The sequence below is a fragment of the Pholcus phalangioides genome, unplaced genomic scaffold (assembly GCF_987345545.1).
Source record: "Pholcus phalangioides strain wild (caught in Gottingen) unplaced genomic scaffold, Ppha-v1.0 ptg000010l_1, whole genome shotgun sequence".
In the NCBI taxonomy this organism is placed as follows: Eukaryota; Metazoa; Arthropoda; class Arachnida; order Araneae; family Pholcidae; genus Pholcus; species Pholcus phalangioides.
In genome coordinates, this window is record NW_028301603.1 from 37,137,490 (window position 1) to 37,156,627 (window position 19,138).

At 35.8% G+C, this 19,138-nt stretch overlaps 1 protein-coding gene across 2 annotated transcripts in view; it reads left to right on the forward strand.

Moving 5' to 3' along the window:
• LOC149081383 (uncharacterized) overlaps nt 1-18,591 on the forward strand; it is a 28,572-nt gene extending 9,981 nt beyond the window's left edge. For both annotated transcript variants that reach the window (XM_089238201.1, XM_089238202.1), the window contains exons 6-9: nt 5,327-5,404; nt 9,385-9,483; nt 13,997-14,085; nt 18,042-18,591. In XM_089238201.1, the coding sequence (XP_089094327.1) occupies nt 5,327-5,404; nt 9,385-9,483; nt 13,997-14,085; nt 18,042-18,177 (402 nt within the window). In that variant the 3' untranslated portion in view covers nt 18,178-18,591. The remainder of the gene's footprint in view (nt 1-5,326; nt 5,405-9,384; nt 9,484-13,996; nt 14,086-18,041) is intronic.
• Nucleotides 18,592-19,138: the final 547 nt, after the last annotated feature.

Below are 19,138 nucleotides of genomic sequence, written 5' to 3' on the forward strand. Positions count from 1 at the left end.
GTAGTTTAATGGTAGAGCACGCTCCCGGGAAGTGCAGGTTGAACCAGCACCTCCTAGAGATAGAAGGCCTCCGCAGTTTGCTTGTGACGTCAGTAAGTAGTCCATTTTCCCTCAGAATATTCAGGGGAAAAAAATTCCCTGCTTGTGCCAGTATCATCGTTGTGAGGAAAAGAAATGATCGGACTCAGAATTAGCGATTTCTATGTCCCACATCCAATCGCTATGCAGTATTTGCGAGCCAATCAGGAAGATTCTATGCCAAAATAAAAAGAAATAAAATAGGATGCCGTGTTTCAAAATGTGGCAAACTTGCTAGGTAGTCTGAATGATGTTTATGGCAACCCGTGCAGAGGCCTTCTATCTCTAAGAGGTGCTGGTTGAACCCAGAATGGTCACCTCCCCAGTGATCATTCTTACATATTTTGAATTCCCTGTAGTAAACGATCTATCTGCTAAAATTAAGTCTAAGGTCTTGTTAAACATCAAGTCCCATCCAAGACATACATTCGTCTTTTGATAAGATGTAAGACACATATTTTTCATATTACTCATCCATAAATAGATATCATTTGTCCTTCTTTGCATACTTTTAGTAAAATGTCCTACTTTCTAGGTTTTTTCCTACTTTTCCTACAAATCTCATCAACAAAATTTGTGCAAATTTTTTTTAAATACGAAAAGGGAATCATTAAATATTGCCAAATAATACAAATGTAGTAGATTGCTTTTGCTTTGGCGGAATCATTAATTGCATAGTTTTCCCAGTGATTTGAGGGGGGGGGGTGTATGTGGGCCATGTGGTTTATTAGTTTTTCTTTTGTTTAGTTTGAGCGTTCAAAAACTCATTTTGTGTCAATGTTTTGCATAGCCATTGAGAATGTCTATCTGGATAGAAAAATAATATTGTATTTACTTCGTGGTCTTATCAGTAATCAGCATTCATCATTTAAAAATATGGTGCATATTTTCTGTGTAGATGCATAACAAACCAGGTAGATACATAGGTCTATTCTAGGTTTTCTGATTCTGATGCGCTAGAATAGTATTTAATTGTCTGTCTTTTTTCTGTATTTTTAGAACATGCAGAGACATAAACAATGTTTGCAAAGCTCTGCAAAGAGCTAGAAACGAAAGTGCTTCATTTGTCAAAAACGATCTCGCTGACATTGAACAGTGAAATGTAAACAAAACCCTTTGAAATAGATGGACAGTGCATTATTTACATTGCATCTTGCAATTTACAAATTTTGCACTGTGCTTTTGAAAGCCATCTCGAAGGAGTGTAATTTAAAAACTTATGTCTTCCTAATTTGCTTTGCATCCTCGAAAAGAATTGAGACTCTCAACTTTGGGAGACTCCTAAGAAAAAAAAGAGTAATATACAGGGTGATTATATAATTAAAGTTCGTTTTTGAAAAAGGCTGTAAAAAAGAACCATAGATCAGAATGACCTGATATTTCACCTGAATATACGTGAAACAATGGGATTTTGTCTGGCAAAAGGTAAAAATAGTTCAAAAGTGACTGATAGATGGCGCTTTACTCATCATAAGATGAAAATTAAAAGACTTGACCGTAAGAAAAATCATAGAAAAGCAAACAGTGATGAAACAATCAGGAAAAGGATGTGTTAAATTAGTTGCTACTCAAGAAATGTTCAATATACTGTCCACCGTTTTCTCCTATGAGCCGAAAGCGCACAACAGATTGAAGTGTATCAGGGGTGATGTGAATGTGTTGCGTAATACGGTTTTTCAACTCGATTTGCAATCGGACCACTGTACACAACATTTTTTAGATGACCCCACAGGCAGAAGTCACAGGGTTCAGGTTAGGTGATCGTGGCGTTCAAACTGTTAGAAAATGGTGACTGATAACTCTGTAATTGCCAAAATGTAGGTTCAACATTTGCTTCACTGGTGTTGCAATATGCGGAGGAGGGCCATCATGCATGACAATTGTGCCATCCACACATCTGTGCTGTTGCAGTGCTGGAATGAGCTGGTTGCGCAAAAGAGATTCATACAGTGTCTCATTGCCGGTACAGGTTACAGGACCCGAAGGACCCATCTCCTCAAAAAAGAAAGGGCCAACGATAAACACTGCTATAAACCTGCACCACACAGTGACCTTTGGTGAAAGAAGAGGCAATGGTTGCATTTGAAATGGATTCTATCTTGCCCATATCCTGCAATTTTGTGTATTGACAGACAACCTTGGAGATGGAAATGGGCTTCATCTGTCCACAAAATGTTCCATGGCCATTCATGGTCCACTTCCATCCGAGCAAGAAATTGCAGGGTGAAATGTTCTTATATTGGCAGGTCTGCAGGAAACAACTCTTGAACATGCACAATTTTGTATGGATAGCATTGCAGGATGTTTCGTAAAATTTTACGAACCATGCTGACAGGCATTTCTAAAGGTTGTCCAATTCCCCAAGCACTGCACATTCCCAAAGCACTGTCTGATGCTTCCTGCAATGCTGTAGTCACTTGCTCCACTGACATTGAAGCAATTGCTTTCCTCCCTCTGCTACATTGCATGTTGAACGAACCTGTCTTTTCAAATTTAGCAATCATTTTCTTTAGACCGTTTGCAGACATTGGACCAGAGCTGCTTCTAATACCTGGTAATGTCTGGAATTTCTTTAATGCAAATTCCACACAGTGACCGTTCTTATAAAAAGTTTCAAAATCAGAACCTGATCCTTCATTGACAACGTCATGATGACCTTCTTGGATGCAGAGAATAACAGGAACTGCATGTTCCCTGCCTTTTATCACAATTGCAATATATGGTGCGCATGCCATGTCTTTTAATTTGCATGTTATGACGAGTACAGTACCATCGATCATCAAAATACCATTGCTTCATGTATATTCAGGTGAAATATCAGGTAATTCTGACCAGTGGTTCTTTTTTTACAGCCTTTTCAAAAACTAAACTTTTGTTATAATCAACCTGTATTGTGAAGAGAGACAGAAAAGAAGTATCTGTGTACACTGTTTTCACCCAAAATTGTTTGTTACAAGCCATCTGTCATTTTGCTTTTTCTTGAATTAATCTTATAAGATATTGAAATAGTGCTATTAAAAAAATTGATGTAAAAATTCTTAAAAATTAAAAAAAAAACAAAAACATTTTTCTTTGAGTTTTTTTTTCATAATGCTATAATTATGTTGTCTTATGGGGGGTACCCCACCTCGTCTTACTTTTTCTAATTTTTTGAGCCTTGTTGAAGTGAAAATGTAGTAAGTAATCAGTATATTAAAATATCTTGTTTATATTAAAACTTATGGCCTCTGGGCTCCTGACATTTTACAGCCCAGTGCGATCGCACCCTTTGCACCTGCCTGAGTCTGGCCCTGTATACAGTAGAACTGGTAACTGTTAGATATTGCGATGGCTGCCAATTGACAATGAAAAAATACAGAATATGAAGCATGTCAGAGTTTGACATTGAAAGTGATTGGCAAAAAAGAATTCATAGCTACGGGGCCCAAATTAGAATATGCCAAAATCTGTGATGTACTTAACAAAACAATGTGGGAGAATTTAAGAAAAGTGTAGAAAACATGCTATTATGGGGATTTTTACCACAGAACATTTCCAGTCAGTTGAGAGCTCGTTGCAGAACAATGCAAAACATTCTGTTTTGGGAACTACATGTCACTTGTAATCACAGGTGAATGGTGTGTATTCATTTTGAATAAAAAAATATATAGAAATTAGCTCTAAAAAAAACCAGCTTCCAAAACTGAAAAAAAAGTGGTGTGAATTAAATTCTTCAGGATGAAAATTAACTAGCAGCTAATTTCCGAATTCTCTTTAAACAATGATCAGAAGCAGAGAATACCATCAAAAACAACTATGAAAACATGAAAGATGGGTGAAAAAAGGTTTGGGGGAAACTACTTATCCTGATATAATAGCTCAACATTGGCATACAAAGGTGTGCCAATGCTTCAGATTTTTTATCCATATTAAAATCTTCCTATCAGAAACAAGATTCTTCTGATTTTTTTTTGTATTGCTATAGAAGAATGCTCTCTAACTGTGCTTTGTAAAAATGGAAAAACCCCAAAAAAATGTACCTTGTATTCCTGGGTTGATCATGTTTCCTCTAGAAAAATATGGGAAATTAGGATTGCAAAATGATCAAATACAGACCTGCCAACTCTCCCGATTTAGGCGGGAGACTCCAGATTTTAAATCCTTCCTCCCGCTCTCCGGATTTGTTAAAATTTCTCCGGATTTCGGCAGAAAATTAGATTTTACGCGAGCTTTCACGTTGCCGTGGCGTCAATGATTACCGTCGTCGTTAGGGAAAACACCCATAGAGGACAGCCGTGGTCATTTCCATCGAGATCAGCCTTAAAAAAGTCTGTGACCGCATTTAAGCAGTGGGAAAAATGTGATTTCGTTTTTGTAGCATTTATCGCCAATCATTTATCAAGGACATGACCTTGGTTGCAGAAATTCCTGTATAATCGTTATTGTACTCCATTAACAGCCGTGCGGTAAACGTTTTTCCGTCATTTGAGTTTTTTTTTTTTTTTTTTTTGTTTCTTCCGATTAAACGTGTTCAGAAAGAAAATATAAAACTTTAAGCTATACTAAAGCTAAAATATGAAGCTTTTAAGAGTTCATATGACCCAAGATAGAATCACTGATAGCATTTACGAAAGGAAACACATATTTTATGAACAGTATGCAGATGTGATTTCTTTATTCTGCATGGAAAGACTGACATGGAATTATATTCTGCTCAGGGGCAATGCAGAACCTGCCTTGGGGGGGGGGGGGAGAAATGTAACTTTTTCTTAATTGATTTAAAAATTGAAATTACTTTTTTTTTGAATGAGTCTGTGAGTGCCGGGGGGGGGGGGGGGCAATTTCTCATATTTGCAGACGTGCCAACTTTTGAAATCCAGAAATCCGGAGATTCTCCCGATAAGTAGAAAGGATCTTGCTCTTAGGTAAGTGTGGGGGGACCCTGAATAAGATCGGGGGGGGGGGGGCATGAGAAGAAAATATTTTCCAAAGGGGGCTGTGGGCTGAAAAAGGTTGAGAAACACTGATGTAAAATATAATATTTGTTTGTCTTCTCAACCAACATGTTTTGTATTTTTTTTAAATAAAAAAGCTTTATTTCTCAATTTTTTTTAAACTTTCATTATTTTTTAGATGGATTGTATTTTACTATGTATCTTTTTTTTAAATTTAAATTTGGCCCTCATAAAGTCTGCAGTAATATAAATGTTTTAGAGCACTAGAACCAATTTTTTGTCTTGAACCACATTTGATCCTTTCTATCATTCAGTTGTATGGAAATGCACAGCTATATAGAAGTTGGATGCCTCGTATAGAGCTACCTACGATCCAGATTCATTCCTATGAGGTGAGCAATATTTTAGGATATTATGAATTTGATATTATGTCATAATATTATGATATTATGAATTAAGAAACTTGAATTTAGTTTCATTTGCTGAGGTCAATAGTAAAATTGCAAATCTCTTGGTTGTTGCATGTCTGGTCGTTGCATTATATAGTCGTTTTACTTACTACATAGCTGCCAGGTTTTATGAGAAACAATTTGATTCACTGTGGTGAGGAAACAGTGACATATCATTATGCTTTTTACACAACTGCATAATGAATAAGTGTTAGTTCAAACATGGTTGCTCAGCTTGCGTTCTAACTCCTCAAAGTTTCTCCTTTTTTCAGCTTTGTTTTAATCTTCTCATTCCTCACAATTTAACATCTAGCTATTTGATGCTCAAAATTTCTCAACACTGCACCTAAACTTGCATGAAATCGCTAAACAGACGTCTATGGGAAAATATTGGCAAACAATTTGACATCAGTTTTGCAACTAATTAGTGTTGAATTTCAAGGCACCAGTGTACCAGCTGCAAGAACAATCATCTCACTCTTATAATATAGTTTCAGAAACTCATTACCTTTCTCGGTTTTAACATCCCCCACTTTCTATAGTCATTGGCTGATTTTTGTGTAGTCATTGATTTCTTTGATTAAAAGAAAAAAAGATGTGAGGAGGATTACAGAGATACCTCAGCCTTTATAAGTGTTCCCTTTTACAAATAATACCAGTTACAATCAGGGTTTTAAAAACCTGGGTTTTTTATAAAACACCCAGCCCAGCCAGGTTTTTCTAAAAAAATCCGGGTATTTTGGTCAAAATGGAGAAAATTTAATTTCCTTCTCCCACAATCTCAAAATATCTAAAACATGTAGCCTATGTACATCCTTTATGTGCACGTTATATTATGTCTAAATATACATTTTTGGTACATGTTAAACTGTATTTGATTAATAAAATTGGCCATTGAATAATTGTTCACACACAAACACACCCACTTCTGCGTAATTGTATCTGAACATTAAGTTACATTCAGAACTGTTGCAAGAAGATTGGTTGTGGTAAAATAAATTCATTTGGATTATGAAAATTCTGAGAAAGGATGGTGCCTGAAAATTTTTTTTCTCCAAATTTTTTCAAACCCTGCAGTAAATGTATCCAAAGGTGTCCTGATCTGTTGAAAATAATACATTTAGCTATTAAGCTATGTAACCACAACCATTAAGTAAGCTCTATTAAAGTGAGCACTTCTTGTTTATGCAGCCTGCTTGCAATGCATTGCTGAGGTGCAATCACACAGCTGTCACTTAGTTCATCCTTTGAATTCTTCACTTAAGTGTGCGGTCTTGCGGGGTGAACTTGACAAATTTTCCAAGTTTATTTCTCACCCTCCTATTTTCATTGAAGTCATTCGTTGCCATACACAAACAGTCTTTGAGTATTTTGTGTATATCAATATCAGGAGTTTGGAGATAGCAGTTCCTTGAGACAAAGCGGCAGGCCATGATATGGTTATGAGGAGGATATAGCATTCATTCTGAGGATTCATTACTCTGGAGTTGTTTTCCATTTTTTCTAATTCGCCATTTTTTGGCACTTAAAACTTATAAATACTGAATAACTTGAATTATCAGTAAATACAAATGTCAATAACATTATTTTATATTAATATTTATGCAATAAAACCTGTAAAAACCAATAAACCTTTATACAATAATACCTGTCATGCATAGCAACAGACCTACGGAATGTCTTCATCTGGCTGACGATTTTAACAGGCCAATTTTCGGGGTCAGACTATTATGGTCGTTATATTATGAACATGTTGAAAAATCAAGCTAAGGCTTATTTTTTGGTTAGGTCTTATTTTTGGAGAAAAACTAAACTTTTTGTTCTGTTTCACTTGAAGAAAGGAGTTCGTTATCGATGTTTAGTTCAAGAATCCCATAAAGATACTTTCTTTTCATTATGAGATAATGTTATTGTCTCTTGATATTTCAATTATAAAAGTCTGATGTGCCTGTATAAAACAAAAAAGTAATGCAAACATAAAAATATTTTTAATGGTTTACTTCGCAGAGGCTTCAATTTATTTATACAAGTGTGTGTGTGTGTGTGAGAGAGAGAGAGAGAAATTATTCTATATTATGAGTGAGCAATATAATTTCTGTGGATATGCTTATCACATATTACATATCAGGTATATTTGTTAAACTAAGGTCTATGGTTACATTTTCTTTTGTGTTTCTTGTAACATATTTTAATATGTAAATTGTGTATCTTAATACTTACATAAAAAAAATAGAATTATAAAAACTTGTGTTTGCAATTCCAAGAAATTATTTTTTATAATATTGTTACGAACTTTCGACGATAGATGGCGCGATTCGTTCGATGGCTCTCAAAATGTCGAAAGTTCGTAGATACCGGTTTCGGTCTAAGCGCAGCGACATGTGATTGGCGGAGAACTGGCGGGGCGTGTAGAGAAAAATCTAGAAAGTCCTGCCCCTCCATACGGTAGCGCCGCCGACTAGGAAACTGTGAAATAGAATGTTGTGGAATGTTCTTTTTCTCGAAGTTTCTATCCGGGTTATAAATACTGTGGCGCTCACAAGATGGCAGACTGAGAAAGGCTAGACAGGCTAAAAGAGACTCGAATAGACAGACTCTATTGCTGAAGTCAGTTGCATTTAAACTTTGCGAGAAAGTTGTTAGCTCTCTGATTAGCTTGTAAAATGTGAAAAATTATCCGGAACAATATTTTTGCTCCTAAAAAAATGATTTAAAAGTACTTCAAATATACATATTTTGAACACTGCACTATGCAGAAATTTTTGAAATACATTTGAATATACATAAACCAACCTCAAAATAAAATTTTTACCTGAAAGCAACACATTTGCTTCAAAAACAATTTTCCCCAAAAAATCTGCGTTTTTTAGCCTAAAAAACCCAGCAGGGAGGGGGAATGGGTATCTACCGGGGAGCAAATTTGGCAACCCTTGTTACAATAGACTAATATTCACTAAAAACCATGCTATATTCTGAATGGGTGCTCAACTAATGAACACGAAATAAACTTGATTGTACGTTCCATATTAATAATTTTATTTTTTGCATATTTTGGGAGTGTTGAATGAATCAACAAGGACATTATTTTATATGGATAAGTTGAATTCACAGTATGAGCTGCTCATGATGAGAGAGGAAAGTACCCTTGGAAAGCAAAATAATTTCATACATCGAGGCACCATTGTTACTTTTGGGGGAAGAACATGGGAGTGGCGAGCTTGTATAAAAAATATTTATCAAAATAGTATTATGCAGCATAAATAAAACAATGAGAAATGCTATTCCAGCAACAACAATAGGGATCATTCACCATCACATTTGAAAACTAACTTTATCATTGTTGGCAGTCTTGACAAGTCCCTACAAGTTTCTCCCTCAGATTCTTTTGAAATGTAAAGCTGGGTGCACATTACTTGTGACCCCCCTTCCCAAAGCGGAATGTTTTGCATTATTCTGCAATGAGCCCTCAGCTGCCTGAAAATGTTCTGTGGTGAAAAATCTCATGATGGTGTTTTCTGCACTTTTTGCGTAAAATTCCTCTAGATTTTTCTGCAGCAGCATTTATTGTTCTGTAATCTATGTCACAGTTTTCGACATATTCTGCTTTGTGGCTTATACCAAGGAGTGTACTCTAGCGATTTGCTGAGCTTTGGACGAGCAATGAATTGGTACATTGTGACCATCAAAAAATTTCATCTCGGATATTATCTGACACAGATTTATTTTAAACTCGTGCATGAAATTTCAAATAATGATGCATTTCTGTGTTTGAAAGAAAGAATCATTTCAGTTAATATCAAATTAGATAAAAAAAAACCCTTATAAGTCTCTTAAAATATTTTTTATTTAATCTTGATATTGTGATTGAAAGTGTATGCATTACAATAGTTTGTGTGACATTTGTTCAACTTTTATTATTATAGCCTTCTTCAAGGGCAAGAAGTGGACGGGAGTCACCGATTTTGACTAGAAGCCGTCAGCATAGGGTTGAAAGGAACACATTGCAATACAAGTACCAGAAAGTAAGTGAATAAATAATTGTGATGAATAACATCTGAGATTTTATGTATTAAATTATATGCTGGAGAAAGTTTCTGTAAATCTTCAATCGTCAAAGTTGGAAATTGGTGAATTTCAAAAATTGTTATTTGCAGCAGAAGCCTGATTTAACTGACTCAAATTTCATAAATTTCCTAATTTCCTAAGCTAAGGAGTTCCTTGCTAAGGAGTCATTCAAGTATTACGTCAGCATCAATGGGGGGGTTTCCAATTTGCTGACTTCAAGGGGGAAGGGGGATTTTGATAATGCTTATGTCATCAACCACCCTTTATGAAAATATGAAATATTCTTAATGGCATCTTACGGTGTGTCAAAAACAAGAAAAACCTTTCGATAGTTTGTGGGCACTTGAAGTAACATTCCCCCTATTGATAAGTGCCCTACAGAGCCACTTTAGTGATCTCTAAATGTTTTGCGAATCCAAGTGCTCTGGAAATGTGCCACGCATCATTCATGTGGTCTGTAATTATGACACGGATCACTTAAGTAATCTGGAACTGTGTCGAGTGGTCACTTGAGTGATGTAGAACCACACTGGGGGGGGGGGGGCCCACTTAAGTGCTTTAAAACTATGCCACATGTCACTAAAGGATCTTTAAATGTGTCACGGATCGCTTAAGTGTTCTGGAACTGTGTCCCGGGTTATTTAAGTGATCTGAAAATGTGCCACAGGCTGCTAAAATGCTCTGGAATTGAACCAAGAGTCACTTAAGCAATCTATAAATGTGCCGCTTAGTTCATTTTTACAAAATTAGGTTTGAGGGGGCAGGGGCCCTCATCAGATAAACTCCAGGGCCATATTTTGTCTGCGGGCCAAAGGCTTTTATGCGATTTACCATATATGGCTTAGAAGGTGGGTCACAATGAATTTATTAAAGATAATTTTTTTTTTTTTGGGTTCATAGCCTTCATATAGCGTGCGAGCCGATCTCCCCGTTAAAAAGTCCTGCCACAGAGAGCAACAGGCCTACAAACAGTAGAAATATTCAGTCACTACACATCACTCACTTTACTTCTGAGATATAGATGGCAGCACTGAAAAATCATACACAACACTAGATACGCACTCAGACTGTTAGGTACACACACACACTTACAATTCCGGCACAGCTCACTAGGTAGTAAATTGCCTATGGCAATAGACCTGAGTTGTGCTCGGTTTAAAAAAAAAAGCCTTCATATAGCATTGAAATTAACAGAAATTGATTATAATAACACATAAAGGTATTTTATTCGGAAATTTCAATTAAAAAAAAATATTTTTCTGCATTAAAAAAATGAATTTTTGATCGTCAGGGTGAGGGAAGCACTAGCCCCCTTATGCGCCCCCCCCCCCCCACGTACATCTCTGATCCCAACAGTGGGTGTCAGGATTCACAGGGGCAGAGCTGATGACTAAATTTTGCTGACGGGGGGGGGGGGGGTAAAAATGGCTAAAACTTTGTTGACATAATATTTGAATGGCCCCAACTCGATATAAACTTGTAACTGTAGAATTTCACTTTTGTTAGTTCACTATCATGTTCCAATCAGCATAATTTCCGGCCCATACAGTGTTGCCAACTGCTACGGATTGTCTGTAGTTTCTATGTACTGTCGCAACAAACTACGAGCTATGGGAAATACTCTCAATACTATGGAACTCAGTAAAAAAAGGTCTGAGTTTCTTGCAGTGTTTTACTTATTTTTATTATTATTTTTTTAATTGCATCAATCTTTATCATAACCATGAATTTGTATTGTAGAGAGTTCGAGAGGAAGACAAACTTTTAGCCTGTCTGTTCTGTCTCCACGGAAGGCAACCCCTAAAGCTGGGTCTAAACCCCTCTCTCTACACAATGCCCAAACGCATAAAAAACCTGTTTTCTGTCAAAACCGTCCCATACTCTGGGCTAAAAGCAGGTTATTGAGTGGTTCAGCATGGTGGGGTCTGGACCCTGCTTAATTTGCATAGCGCATGGTAGAATTCGCAGAACTTGTCCTGGAATGAATGTTTGGTTGTAGGTGCTAAGATATGAAGAAAACGGAGATAGGGTCTAGGGTTACTACATGTCTGTGTGTATATATATATATATTACCCTCAAAAACATAGGTGTTGGGATTGCATTGAATATTCACAAATTATTAAGGGACTCTGCAAAAGTTGCATTGGGGGGATTGTGTGGCTTGAGCCCTCTAGGTTCCAGTGCCAATGAGGTGCTGTATTTAATGAATTTTCAATTAAAAATTAATTTTTTTTCTTTTAGTGTTTTTTTTTTTTTTGTATTATACTATGATTAGGTTGTGCTGCTGAACATTCATTGATACTGACAAGCTTCAAGCCAGTGTTTGCATGTCTGTCCATATAAGCTGTGAATTACGCATTATCTGAATTTCTTGGTGTTTAGATTATAGAAAATGTTTTTTCACACACAGGTGACTTGAGGGAGCAAATAGAAGTAATTAATTTTTTTTTCTATAAATGTGACCAACAAACCCTTCTGTTCTTTAATCTGTTTCCACCCAGCATCCTCATTCGGGGACAAAGAGGATTTGGTTTTATATAATACTTTAGCCTTGTAGCTAGATGTTTTAGCACATGTAGATGGCATCCTTATTCATATCAAAGATCAGAGATTAGCATCGAAAAAATTCTCTTGAAGCCATTTCTGGTTTAGAAATGAACTCCCTCTTCGAAGTGCATTTTAGTATTACATGAGTACTTTTGTTTTCCACCTTATATTATCGACATTATATTGGTAGTTTCATGCAAGTGATTCTTTTGTAATTGGTTATTTAGATTACAGTTTGATGTGAATGCTGCCATTCAATTCTGTTTCACTTTAACTTTTTTTTAATATGGCGTTATATTTTGCTGTCCTCAGTTCAAAACACTTGTCGTCAAGTGTCATACTTCCTATTGATGTAATTTAAAAAATCTCTTGGAATATTTTTAATTGATGCAATTTCAACAAAATACCGTAAGGAATTCAAAACGCATAAAAATGCAGGCGTTAACTGGTTAAAATTTCATTAGTGTTTACACATATCACTACCAGAGTAGTAACTCCAAAATATAATGAAGGTCTTACCATGTTTTGAGTATATTCAAATTGGGAAGGTTAGTAGTGAACCAGTAGTGAAAACCCCCCCTCCCCTTCCATGGTTATACATTGGCCAGAAAAGAATCTCTTATGAGAGAATCACAGATCCTGAGTCATTTTATGTCATCTCGGCCAGTTAAATGTCAAATGATGATTTATCATATAAAAGTTTTATTGCTGTAAAAAATGTTTGGAGACACATTTTTTTTAAATACCAAAATTTATTTCTGAGAGAAATCGATTTTGATATACTTCATTATATGGTATGTATATACTAAGTGGTGCCACAATCTTATAGCTCCCATTCAATGAATCAATATTTTCCATGCATGTGATCCTAATCTTTTATGTTCTCATAAATTAAATAACTTTTTATATTTTCAATTCAGATCATATTTTCTAAATTAATCTTGCACCAAAAATCAATAGTGGTGTTATAATGTGTTTTGACTTGGCTCTAATTGTTTTGTATGGATTTTGGAACCTCTTAGTGGTATATCACTCTTCTAAATGATAATGTATTTAGGAAAATGAATTATTATTCAGAACAGTTTCCATTTTACGGACCACTCATGATGTATGCGGACCGGTGACTTTTATTTCACAATTCTAACACTGACAAATTGTGTTGATGAACCAGAGCATTGTCATTATGATATTTCATTCACAGATCAAATGCCACTGCAAGTTTTGGGAGGAATTTTATCTCTCAAATTAGCAAAATTTGTATGTGCAGATTATATGCTGTTAGATATTATGCGCAGGAAATTATGGTAATCCATTCACAAGCTTCCTCATATTTCATAGGGTCATTTATACAGTATCTGAAAATGTTACAATGATCATTGTTTCTGAAATGTCTTTTATTAATTTTCCCCTATCCCAGTCACTTCATAATATGACTTACATAGGGATTCTAGTGATGTAGAAAGTCTAAGAAAATGTAAAATACAGTGAAACTTGTCTAAGGCAGACACTGTATGAGACAAAAACCTGTCTTAAACGGAATCAAAATATAGTCTGTTCAATGATTAGTGCTTTTATTTTCACCTCTATAAAATGGAAATCTGTCTAAAACAGAATATTATTTCAATCTATTGTTGTCTATCTATGTTCCATTTCATACAGGTTTCACTGTATTTGGCAGTAGTCAGAGAAATATTCAAGCATCTGACAAAAGTCAGGAAGAAAATTCTTGTATGGGCGGGGGGGGGGGGGACTCTAAAAACGTTTGGATGGTTAAGATTTTGAATATTTTTTTCTGGAAATAATCAAGCAGGTTTTTTTTGTTGGGGACCCTGCCATGAAAATGTAAAACATTACACTTAAGATATTTAATAGTTTTATTTCTGATAAGAATTAGGAATAATTTCTAATATTTTATTTTTGCAGTTGCAGAAAAAAGGACGGGACAATGAAGAGGATTCATCTGACAAATGTGCGATCTGTTTCAATGAATTTGAAGAGGAGGAAGATGTGAGGTAAAATTTCAGGATAGTATTTGTCATGAAGAGTGTGTCAAGTAGGATTAATACGGTGTGCTCAATTTAAAATTTCATCTATTGGGAAAACATCAAACTGAAGTACAGTTTACACAAAAAATTGACACGTTTTTAAGACAAATAAAATTTAATTGGTCGAATGTTCGACACGTTTTGGCTCTACAGTGGAGAGCTGTCATCAGGACCTCGTGGTCGGCAATCACACAAATGAGTCATGGAGGGGTGATATTTATGTCTGGTCGTCCGGAGAGTTCGCCTTTGTATTTGCCGAGTCTGAGTGGTCTTTGTAACAGATGGTGCCCCAATTTGCATCCAAAGTGTTGAAAATTCTGTCTCGACTGAGGTTAATAAAGCCTGTATAAGCTGACGAAAAAGGTAGTGTGTTCCTTCCATCATTAACGAGGAAATCCAGTTCGGAATTATGTGTTGCTTTTTTAAAAACAGACACTTTCTCAAAATCAAAATTATATGAAAGATAGCAAATGGCTTACGATACACAGATGTATGAAATTCAGTGTCTGTCTTTTTAATGAGTACATTGAGAACAGGCAGCATATTATTTTTTCTATTTCATAGGCCACTTCAAACTTTGGATAGGGTATCAGGTATGTTGATCACAAGTTGACCTTAGTTGATGAGACTGATGTTAATGTCACTGAGTTATTCAGTTTTATGAATTCTATTGACCCACATATTGAATTCACCTATGAAATAATATGCTGCCTTTTCTCGATGTACTCATTAAAAAGACAGACACTGAATTTCATACATCTGTATCGTAAGCCATTCGCTATCTCCACGCCACCTCATGCAAAATCCTTTCATCCTCCCAATCAGAAACTTTCGACATTTTCTTTTGTTCATCGTGCACTAAAACTTTGAAGTGATTCAGCCTCCCTCCAGAATGAACTCTATATCCTTTGTGACATCGCTTCCAATCGTGGTTTTTCACCTTTTCTCATCGACAAGATCCTAAAAAATGACCCTGACATGCACCACGAACTTGTTCCCAGCAGATTCAAAAAAGTTTTCTAATACTGTCGTTCTTCCATTTGATTCTCTTAAGTTTCATGATATCTATCTGAAAGAAATTCGACTTCCATACAATATTCCAGCCAACAAATAAACTCATCTTTTCCCAACTTAAAGATCCTATCTCACCCTCCAAAGAATCTGGTATCTATTTCATCCCATGCAAGAATTGCGAAAAAGGATATATTGGTCAAACTAGGAGAAATCTGAATATTCAAGTTCTGGAACACCGAAAGCATGTTGAGAAGGGACAAATAGTTCGGCTATTGCCCAGCACTGTGCAACTTTCACATAATTTTGATTTTGAGAAAGTGTCTGTTTTTAAAAAAGCAACACATAATTCCGAACTGGATTTCCTCGTTAATGATGGAAGGAACACACCACATATTTTGTCAGCTTATACAGGCTTTATTAACTTCAGTCGAGACAGAATTTTCAATACTTTGGATGCGAATTAGGACGTCATCTGTTGCAAAGACCACTCAGACTCAGCAAATACAAAGGTGAACTCTCCGGACGACCAGACATAAACATCACCCCTCCACGACTCATTTGTGTGATTTCTGACCACGAGGTCCTGATGACGGCCCTCCATTGTAGAGCCGAAACATGTTAATTTTTTTGTATAAATTAAACCCAGGCACAGTTCTAATTTTTGTGATAATTAAGTACAGTTGATCTCCTGCTTACAACATTTTTCAAAAATCGTCATGAAAAAATGTAAGCAGTTAAACACTTTAAACGGGAAGTCTCAATGAGTATTAATAAAACTTGGAACTACAAAAATTAGTCATACCAAGTGGGAAGATGTCAATGTAGATATATTGGCAACTATAAGGGTCAGAAAAGATGTCATGGCATTTCGTCGCATTTGACTTTGTGCTTTACTATGTCGCTCGAGAACTGATGAAGCATTGTGGCGCAGATTGCAAAAGTGATATTCATCTCCAGCTCTTTGAAGTCATGAAGTATCTTTTTTTAGATACTATTCTTTCACCAAAGTATTTCTTCAACTGTGCCACTGTGGAATTCGAAGCATGCCAAATTTTACTGACACATTCAACCTTCAGTGGTTTTTCCAACTGCAAGACTTGAATACCAGTCCATCTCCTGTTCAAAAAAGTTTCTCGATAGAGAGCATTCGGGCCTTGGGCTATATACTAAGGGCTGTCTTATCCCTTTAAAGTTGCTCTTGTGGCCTTGGCTCGGTGGGTGTGGTCTCGAATCAGGTGTGTGATGTCCGCTACTCTAATGTTTTTAACTAAAGCAATACCTTGTAATACCAGGGTAGCCAATGGCAATTAACTGCTTCTGTCAATACGATGACGTCAGCTGGCACAGACTCCAGCATGTCATGAGACAGTTCTTTATTATTTATCCCTGATTCAGGTCTACAACATTAAAAAAATTCATGCATAATATAACAGGCAAAATAATAACCAGCTGAGTTGTTTGCTTCTGAGTTCAAAAGACAAATAGTTACATCTTGAACACATAACAGGCATTACTTAGAAACATACTTAATTTAGATGCAGAATACATATGCATGACACAGTTTAACATGTACAAATTTGTTAGAAGTTCGTCAGGGGAATATTTATGAAGTGCGTGTGGTGTTTAGTAGTAGTCACATTCAACTTAAGTTAGAACAGTTGTTCTCAAACTTTTGTCACCCGCACCTCCCTTATCCAATTCATGATTCATCTGTGACTCCTCAGTATAGTACAGATATTTTCCCATACAAAAGAATTGCTTCAAAGCATAAATAGGCACACAAATAAACAGCTCCGATTCGCAGTGACTGCCATTTTGAGAAACATTGAGTTAGACTATTGTATGTGGACAATATCTCAGAGTGGGTCTTTGTTAAAATCAGGTATCTGTCGCTTCCACTTCAAAATATGGAAGACAGGTGGTGGCACCACTAGAACATGAAACATGCATACCTTTGACAACATAAATACGTTACGGGCAACACATATGCTTTTGCCATATGTTCTGGCATTTAGCAATTCATTAGAAATTCCGCAGAGAAATGTTTACGAGGTGCATGCACGGTTAAGTAGTTGTAGGTGTTTGCATCTGAAGTTGCTTCAAGGAACAGGGCCTATCATTCATTGCCTTGACATGACACAACAGATGCCCCTTTTCATAGGATACAGAAGCAACTCTAAGAGATGCTGGTTTCCAGAACTGGATGTTCTGTGATTTTCTTTATAAGGCATATTCACTGAGATGAAACATGCTTAAATTTGTAAAAAAAGACTTTATTTAAAATGGATGTGCACAAATCATGACAAGTGAAAATTAACAAAAAATAATTAATTATTTGTCAATGTGAATAATGCTATAAAATTTTAAATTTAACACTTTGTATTAAAATATCAGTACACTATATTGGTATTGGTTCGTCTAGGACTTGACAAATCGAAAAATAATATTCCAAATTTCTTAAAAGCTGAACTCATTCTCTCCAAAAAACTGTCGGGAAATAATGTTTTGACTCTTTTAAGGACCCTTTCTACGCTGGATAGACTCGCTGACATAATTTCCAAAAAATTCGCATTGTCCCTGGGCTCCAATAATTTAATAATCATGCATATTATATAAGTTTTAGTTTCCAGTGCAGATTTTTTTAGTCACCATAACGACTAAAAAAATCTGCATTGGAAACTAAAACTTATTTTTTAATTTTTTTGTTTTTTGTTTTGTTTTGTTTTTTTAGTCACCATAACGACCTGGTGCCAAGATTTTTCAACCAATATTTTTGAAAAAAGTTGAGCTTGGTGCCATAAGTCGGAAACGGCTTTATAGTCTTGTTTGACATCTCATGTTGAATCATTGATACCCATAAATCATTACATTGCGATTCAGGTTATTTGTGTTATCATTGTGTTTTTCAGGAGGTTGCCATGCATGCATCTATTCCACATAGCTTGCATAGATAGATGGTTGAGTCGGAACAGGAATTGTCCAATGTGCCGTGTTGACATAGAGGAGCAGTTACGAGCTTTTCCTCCTGAAATGGTGGACACATAACAGTGTGCGTTCTTAGGAGCATAGACACATTGAATATCGTTATTACATTTTCTAGCCATTTGTAATAATTTCATTTTTTTCCCTCCTCTTTTCATTTTGATTTACCGAGTGCCTTTAATCTTGCACTATTTGTAACATATTTTGTGAACAAAAATACATTTAGGTATGCTTCTTTTTTTTTATTTTGCAAACAAAAAAAATTTTTTTTTTTTTGAGCAAAATTCTGTTTTTGAACAAATATTTTGAAAACTGTTTTCTTCTCGCACTCAGTGTTGTGCTCAAAAATATGCATTATATGTTCCTACTGCTGCATTTGAGAGTTGCGAGACAACACAGTATATTAATATGACACTTTTTTATATTCATTTTGCATAGAACTATTCAAGAGGAAGAAAATATATTTGCATAATCATACTCTCGTTTATTTGTGGTACTTTTTACTCATGATCTCTCTTTTTTTTCCACTTAATGCCAAAAGCAAATAATCATAGTGAGCACAATGGGTAGGCCTATTGTTCGTCATGTGAGGTTTTGTTTTTGTAAAAATAAAAATGATACTGACAGATGGTGTTGGCGTAGAAAATACAACTATAATTTTGAATCAAATGATAATTGAGGAGTAGCCACAGAATGAAATAACATCTCCAAAGCTACACAAGTGCTTGTCCCACTGTTTTACCAAATGGTGAATACTCCTGCTCGTAGAAGTCCTTTGGATGAGATCATTGTCCATTACTTTGCTGCCCAAGTAAAAACTGCGACCTTTCATTTCCTTTTTCAGCAGACCAAAAATTGTAAAGTCGTATGGCGGGTGTTTCAACATGGTCCACCAAAAATTCGTAGACATGTTCTGTGTAATAGCAGCTGTGTGTGGACCATGCATTTTGCAGTAGCCTGCACCGTTTGCGTGCAGCAGTCAAGGCCAAACGGCCTGGCCTGTTATCCCCTTGAGTGATTTTGC